This window comes from Candoia aspera, chromosome 1, assembly GCF_035149785.1.
Source record: "Candoia aspera isolate rCanAsp1 chromosome 1, rCanAsp1.hap2, whole genome shotgun sequence".
NCBI classification, from domain to species: Eukaryota; Metazoa; Chordata; class Lepidosauria; order Squamata; family Boidae; genus Candoia; species Candoia aspera.
The window spans coordinates 336,255,276-336,263,533 of NC_086153.1; the positions used below are offsets into that span (position 1 = coordinate 336,255,276).

Below are 8,258 nucleotides of genomic sequence, written 5' to 3' on the forward strand. Positions count from 1 at the left end.
GTCATCTTGATTTTTTTCCACCCAGGAGCAATGTACAAGCCGTACAACATTGCTAAGTCTGGAGTCGGTTTTTCAACTCAAACTGCCTTTTGAGTATTTCTTGGCAACTCCCCCGCCCTTATCAAGATTATCACAAGTTAGCTACTACATCAGAGTAATCCTACAAACACAGAAGCATGACTGGAATGAATCGGAGCCTTCCCATCCAAAGAGGAGACTGGCCAGCTTGTTGGGAAATGTTTTTATTTACACATAAAAATATTCTTCCCTATACTCTTATTTCAGAGGAATGAATCGAGATGAATGGGTGGCCCCAATCCCAGGTCGACCATGTTTCACAGGCTTGTAAGTGATGGAAAATTCTCCCAAATAGTGGCCGATCATTTCAGGCTGAAAGAGGAAAATAAACATTTGTCTCTATGAAAAATAAGCTGTATTAAGTTGGGAGAGGCATGTAAAGGTGAATCTTTCAAGGAGAAAGCTGGAGAATGGTAAGGTGTAGTTTTATAAATTAGGCAGTAAATATACACTGTACTGGGGACACAAAACTTAAAGCAAAGACACATTTTTGCATTAATGCAAAAAACGTGTGCTTCAAAGCTAAAATAAACTCACAAAATTCAAAAATATTGATTGTCTAAGGAGGTTTTGCAACACGGTGAATTTTGGAGGGGAATGAAGTCATTCAAATATGATAAACAACTTTCTATTTGCTGTTATGATCCAGGGGACACATTAAAAACAGTGTTACTCATGACTCTCTGTGGACAGTAGACTTGTTAAATCTTGCTGAAGTTCTTGCTAATCTTGTTTACGCATAGCGGGATTGTAAGACAGTCAGCTGACAACTGGAGCAACCCACTGGTCTAATAAAATAAATCTACTCAGGTCAGGAGTACTGTCCCGCCAGAACGATGGTGGAGCCGCCAGATAATTTTCAAACAGAATTTTGTTTCAACACACCCTGGTCCTTTCCTTGCTTATATAAAGTTTCAGGGTCTAAGCCCAGCTGCAACTGATGTCCCACTGCCAACAGGGAAAAAGAAATCATCACATTCTTTCATCAACTTTTTGTCTTTGCCCGCAGAAACATGGTCATTTTGGGAGTCTAAAATGGATTTCCTCCTCCCCTCCCAGCCCGATTTCTCACCTTGATTTCTACTTGGTTGAAGGTCTTCCCATTGTACACGCCCACCATGCTGCCCACCATCTCTGGAAGAATGATCATGTCGCGCAAGTGGGTCTTCACCACTTCGGGCTTTTCCATGGGAGGCGCCTCCTTCTTGGCCTTGCGGAGCCGTTTGAGCAACGAGTGCTGTTTGCGACGCAGACCGCGATTGAGCCTCCGGCGTTGGCGTGCACTATACAACTGCATCAACTGCTCACTGGAAAGGAGAGAGAGATGCCTATCAGGTTGAGAGTTATGCCTGCGATATGGAAATGTTCTCACGGTGAAGGAACCTTCTCTTGTCTTTGGTGGACCTGTGGGAAGGCTAAGAAATTCTGGGACCAAATGTGTGTTATGATCCCAACGATTCTTAAAGTGGACATGCAGCTGAAACCAGAACTTTCTTTTGGGTTTGAGGGACAAACAGTTTGAGAAGCAGCATGGGACTTTGCTTCTATATATGGTAACAGCAGCAAAGATGCTCAAAGATGGAAAGATCCACAAATTCCCACCTTGGAAGAATGGATGGTGACACTAATGAAACTGGCACAGATGGCTAAGGTGACAGCACTGGTAAGAGAAAATACTGTGATTGGATTTCTTTCTTTTTGGAGACTGCTTCTGGATTATTTGCTTGTACCTGAAAAAATGAAGTTTTGATTTTGGGTTTTGATGATTGCATGGCTTGATTTTTTAGAAATAATGTTACTAAAAGTTTAACTAATGGTAAGCGATTACATTTGTATAATATGCATTTATATCCATGTTGCAGAAGGTTGGAAGTCACTTTCCTTCTGTTTTCTATCTATTTTTGCACTTTTATAGTTTATATTTTTTCTTTAGTTCTGTACTCCATCTTTTCTGTACTCTATATTTTGTATGTTACTCATACTTTGGAAATCAATAAAGCTGTTTAAAAAAAAAGAGCTATGAGTGCAATCCAACATGCATCAGTCAAGAGGCCCTGTGGGATAGTGAAAAGGGCACCCAACTGGAAATCAGGGGGATCTTGGAATGAGATCCAAACTCCAACAGGGGGAGGGATCAGTGTCAATCCCTCCCACTGTTATAAGAAAAGTAGAACAGCACCTAACCCTACATCATCCATGAGACGTAAGAAATAACGCAGTCAATAATGCAGTGAGGGAGTCATTCTCTCCAGGTCAGTCCCCTCCAACAAATTTCAAATTCAAGGTTTTTAGGAACACGCTTTATCCAGATCGTGCTCCAGGGCTATTCTTCTGGAACAGCTGCAAAAAGCGCCATCTTCTACAGACCCCCATCCCCATCTCCAATCAGGTTCAGACTGAATCTTCATTATGCTGGCTGCCAAATCGGAAGGAACGGAGGCGGTTAATGGACAGAAGAGATCTCTTACTAAGACATGTCAAGGAGCTGATCCAGGTCAACACCCCGGTAGGTGAACTTCCTGAAAGTTCGCTTCTTTTTCTGCTCCACTTCCGCCTGTTGTGGAAAAAGAAACACATGCGACAATTGTGTCCTCAGATATGGAGAAGCAGTAATGTAAACGGGACCTCAAAGTACATCCGTCTGTTTTTAGCTCTGGTCTATCATACAGCTGGTCAAAGATGGCTTGTGATTTAAGAAATTCTGTGAACCCAGCCAAGTGTGACTTATTCAACAAACCATAGTTTAAGAAACTGGCTAATCATATTACGTGAGCACATTATCTGGTCATCGGTCTTCTCTGCCTACATCTCATTCAGATTATGTCTATTCCTCACCTCTGTCAGCCTCCACTGTTCCTCAGCTAAATACCCACTTCCTTGATTATCTATATAATCAACTTCCAGGTTATTTTCTTATTATGCCCAGTTCAACTCCTGTGCTCAGATTAGCAATCCCAAAGCCAGTGTGTACTTTCTCAATTCAATTTCAACTCAGTAAATTTATTGTCATGCCCACAGATTGTAAGAGTAAAAAGGAACACTTCTTTCTTAAAGCATCTATGCTTAACAGCTATTATTTTATTTATTTACATGGATCATTAACCACCCCAGTCAAAGCTGGAAAGCTCTCAGTGGCATGTAATTCCCATTTTCGTAAATTCAGATTAAAAACAAATTAAACAACACATCAATAACAACAACCACAGAATAAACCAGGGGGGAGTAAAAAAGGGGGGGAGAAGGGGGGAGTAAAAAAAAAATGGAGACACTACTCAGTGGACTCAAAATTAAAATACTATTCATCACCAGAGGGAACAGTCATAACATTGTGGCCTCTGAGGCTGATGGAATAGTTTTGATAGACTTCCTACAAGCCAGGAAGGGAGGGCCATTCTGATGTCTAGGGCAAATTATCTGGTGTTAAACCTATGTTGTAATCCTGCCAGAGTCACTCTGCAGTTGAGGCAGCATGCAATTTGACAAATAAATTATACTGAGGCGGAGAGGGAGGGGGTGCAATTGAAAAGGTCCCTGCAGTTGATGGTCCCTGAGAGAGGCAGCCTGAAGTGAGCCCACCTTATTCTATGTAATTTATTTATTTCATATGGCATAACAGAATGCGGCAATATTGCATAAAAATCACAAAAATCTAAAAGTTTATAAAATAAAGGACATTGGGACAATAAATTATTTTAAAAACACGCAACACAAATGATGAATAAAATTATGAATAAATTATGTATGAGCAGTTACTAAAGTAACTAAGCCTATGTAATGTGTGTGCGCACACGCAAATGTCACTGGGATGTAAGAAGGAAAAACAAGGTTTCCTCCCAACAGGGAGAAGGTGGCCCCGCAGACATTCAGGTCCTGAGCCATGAAGTTTACAACCTTTATAATTCTTCCCACGACAGCTCCCAAGTTCATCCATTCCAGGCCATGTGATCCCATCACCCCAACGGATCCACATTGTGGCTCCCCCCCCACCAAAAAAACACAATTTTTTTCTATTGCGCTTCTCCAAAAAGGCTTGCGCAGGTTAGAACACCTGCTTTATTTTCACCTGGGGAGGAAACCCACGGAATACATGCACATTCCTCGGGAGAACAGGCTCAAAATGGAGAAGGCTACAACGTGTGATGGGCGAGCAAAAAGGAGGAGACTCAGCAGCAGCGGCAGGCACCCACCTCGCTATATCCGATTCCCTCCTCTATGGGCGGCCAGCAGGCTGCGAATCCTCTTTTCAAGTAATAAAATGCAATTAAAATGTCCAAGCCCTTTGTAAGGGACCAAACCCGACCCGCGTGCATTTGCTTGGAGGAGGTAAGGGCTTTATTGGACTCAATCATTTACTGCGACCTTCACCCTCCTTTCTGGCTTTGGAAAACTCTGCTCACGCTCAGAGGCACTGCTTTTTCACGCCTTTTCCAGATATCACTAAACGGGGGGCGGGAGGGCAGGTTTTGGAAGAAAACATCTGCACTGAGGCTTCTGGGACAAACCTCCTCCCAAACGGGGGTATGATGGGAACTCCCGGGCCCACATAATGCTCGCCAGCCCTTCCCGGCTTAGCCTAACTTCTCTTCATTTTCTCCCAATTTTCCCCTCCCGGCTCTCCTCATCCCTTTCCCCCATCCCTTCTTCACGAATAATGCGATCCGAACGCCGGCCTCCATCTCTCTACAGTCCGATGGATCTAGATTTCAAAGCCCGAACGGAACCCTCTTCAAAGAATACGCACCATCTCGACCGCCGTCTTCTCCGAGGAAAGACCGAACTCTCGCGCGAACAGCTCTTGATCTCGCGAGGACCACCAGTTCCGGCCGCACGAGAATGACGCTTTTCCCGGTCTCCCCGAGTTTGGGAGCGTTCACTTCCGCCCACAATTAGGAAAGGACCTGATGCGCATGCGGAGCTTCTGAAAAGGAGCTTAGGCGGAGTTTAAACTTCGGCGGGTCTTGTGTTCTTTCACAGCGGCATGGGAATTTTAATTCGAGTCGGAAAAAATAAGGCGCTTCTACCGGGATTTTAAAAACAACTTGGAAGCTTGGAATGACAGAAACCAGTTAGAGGTTTCGCAGCCATGCAAGGGTGGCAAGTTTATTTATATATTTATTGGTATGCTTTATATAGCTGCCCATCTCACACAAGATTAAAACCACCAGCAAACATAACCCATCCCTCAGACCCCACTCGCCATCAATAGTAGCAGAACTCGTGTATATATGCACATATGTACACACACACACATACACACACACACATACATACATGAGTTCTGCTACTATTGATGGCGAGTGGGGTCTGAGGGATGATATAGATAGACTCCCTGACCCAAATGCTTGGGGAAACAGCCAGGTCTATAAAGCCTCGCAAAAGGCCAACAGGTTGGAGTTTGTAGGAGACCTTTAGCGCAGCATAGCTTGCTGAGGAATTCTGGGAGTTGCAGTCCCACATCTTAAAGTTGCCAAGGTTGAGAAACACTGGCCTGAAGCAATGTTTTGAACTGCGAAAATTAATGGTCAGGAAAGTCTGAAGGGGGGGAGGCTGGCAGAACTGTAATGTGGGGGAAAGACTAATGAGTTTCTTGAAGCGGCCAGCAAACCTTTGGTTGCTTAAAATGCTGTTTTCAACGCTCCCTCGCAAAGCAGAGAGATTGGAGGGAGAGATTTCAAGAGAGTACTGTAAACTGTTTGCGTAGTGTGCCCATGGCCAAGTTTGAGAAACACTGCTTTAGCTGGCTGCTGTTGCAAGAGAACACTAGTTTAAACTGGATCATGGCCTGGTCCACATTGTCATTCTTTCTCTGCCTACTTCAAGAGTATGGTTCAAAAATATACAATATATATAGAGAGTGTCAACTCAAGGCAGCAGACGTACCTACTATTCCTTCCTCCTCCTATTTTCCCCACAACAGCAACCCTGTAAGGTAGGTTGGGCCAAAAGTGACTGGCCCAAAGTCACCCAGCTGGCTTTCATGCCTTGTCTCTTTTATGGTGCAAAGAACAATTATGTTATTTTAGAATCAGATTTATTAGATGTATATGGCTGCCTACAAGCTTGAAGTGTGCAAGAATTAGATATGGAAGGAAAGGGGGGTCCTCTCACTTTGACATTCCCCCCCCCATACATGCAACATATCAGGATAGCAAGGACTATGACTTAAATGACCTATTTTCTAATAGCTTCCTTAGTGCACCCCTTATGCCCTTTGTTCATAAATTATCACAATGACCCCTTGAGAGTTAAGGAGGCCTTAGACATCTGTTCCTGCCTGACTACAGCTGTATGTAAATTTCTACCTGGATCAGATCAAAATAATTTGCTCTATATCTTTTGCAACAATCCCCATGGGCATTTTGTCCACTAGAAGGTGGTCTCTGCATCTGTATGCCATGAACTAGGAGTAAAAATGACAGAAACACAAATACACACCATCTATGTCTTTTCACAGTGCCTTGGACTGCAAGAAGATCAAACCAGTCCATACTCCAGGAAATAAAGCCAGACTGCTCACTGGAGGGAATGATATTAAAGGCAAAACTGAAATACTTTGGCCACATAATGAGAAGACAGGACATCCTGGAGAAGATGCTGATGCTAGGGAGAGTGGAGGGCAAAAGGAAGAGGGGCCGACCAAGGGCAAGATGGATGGATGATATTCTAGAGGTGACGGACTCGTCCCCGGGGGAGCTGGGGGTGTTGACGACCGACAGGAAGCTCTGGCATGGGCTGGTCCATGAAGTCACGAAGAGTCGGAAGCAACTAAACAAATAAACAACAACATGTCTTTTCACACAGGTCTGATTGGACAAATCATGGCAATCTTGCAAAATATTTATGGAACCTCCAGATTCAGAGGTAGAATACCTTTGAAAATGAGTTTCTAGGCAGATAATTGAGAGTTGTAATTAATCAGACTTCTTCTGGTTTTCCTGGATAAATCTAGGAAGACAGGATGTGGGTTTAGACCAGCATGCTGGCTGGGAAATTCTGGGAAGTCCACCCATCTTAAAGTCACCAAGGTTGAGAAACGCTGGATTAGACAGACATTTGGTCTAAAAAGAAAAAGATCTCCGTTTACAATTAAGGAGGATGGCTAGTTGCTTTTAGTGGTAGCAACTAGATGAGTAGACCAAAGCCAACCTTCTAATCTTCACTTCTGAGCAGGTGGTATGTGATCTGATGATGGAGGGGGCTATGGTTCATCCATTGTCATACTTGGTTCCCTTTCTAGTTCAGATAAGACATGGACTGTTGTTGATCTCCACAGGGTATGGCCACAGGTAAAATGATCTGTCAGAGATGTCTTATGTAGCCAGTTGGATTTCAGTGGGCACTTTTCACTGGGATTTTCCCAGCAATCTGGCAGACAATTCTGCTGAGTACCTGGTCAGGCTCTGGAACAAAGGCAACAAGACCTCTTCACAAGGTTGTCCTTCAGTGGCCTCTCTCTGTTCACCAATCCTTGCTTTACCAATGAGCTCCAGAAAATGCAGCAACAAATGGAGAACCAGTTGACAAAAACTAGAAATGAATTTCACCATACGTGGGTGGGAGCTCATGATTGAGCCTATACCATGGCAGTAAGAGTAGCAAGGATCAAGCCTGCTCCACCCTTATTGCTTCAGATTATGCCTCAGAAACCTAGTTGAGGACTACTTGCTCCCTTCTGGAGAAGGATGAGCAGGAGTATCTTCCCCTGGACTGCTCTATGAGATGTTTGTGCAACGTTTGCTGATGGTGTCATTCATGTTTGCTTAAAGCAGGATCGGAAGAGGTGACTGGCATAACATCTTGCAATGATTCATTTTGGAAGTACTATACAGCCTGAGCACTACCACTTGTGGGCTTATCTAGGCCCCACTTGACTCCTTTGGGTAGCCTGTGATAGTGTGAATAGCTGGATCAGAGAGGTAGTCAGTCTCTTTTTGAGGAGATGGTGCAACCTATCCTGAAGAGATTTCCCCTGGATCTGGTCATGCTAGATAGCTACTGCCTGGTCTCCAATCTTCCCTTTTTATGATAGGCAAAAGTCATAGGGATGCAGCTGCAGAATGCCCTAGATCAGGTGTGTCCAACCCGCAGCCCACAGGCCGCATGTGGCCCCCAAAAAGCACAGAGTAAAATTAGAATTAAAATTTCTGACAAGCACCTTGAGAACTCAGAGAATTGCAACC

At 43.9% G+C, this 8,258-nt stretch overlaps 1 protein-coding gene across 1 annotated transcript; it reads right to left on the bottom strand.

The window, feature by feature from the left end:
- Window positions 1-226: 226 nt before the first annotated feature.
- Window positions 227-4,048, bottom strand: RPS15 (ribosomal protein S15). Its single transcript, XM_063291069.1, has 4 exons — window positions 4,033-4,048; window positions 2,547-2,703; window positions 1,151-1,385; window positions 227-390 (listed from the first exon to the last, which is right to left on the bottom strand). The coding sequence occupies exons 1-4, from the start codon at window positions 4,046-4,048 to the stop codon at window positions 277-279; spliced, it is 522 nt and encodes a 173-aa protein (XP_063147139.1). The 3' UTR covers window positions 227-276.
- Window positions 4,049-8,258: the final 4,210 nt, after the last annotated feature.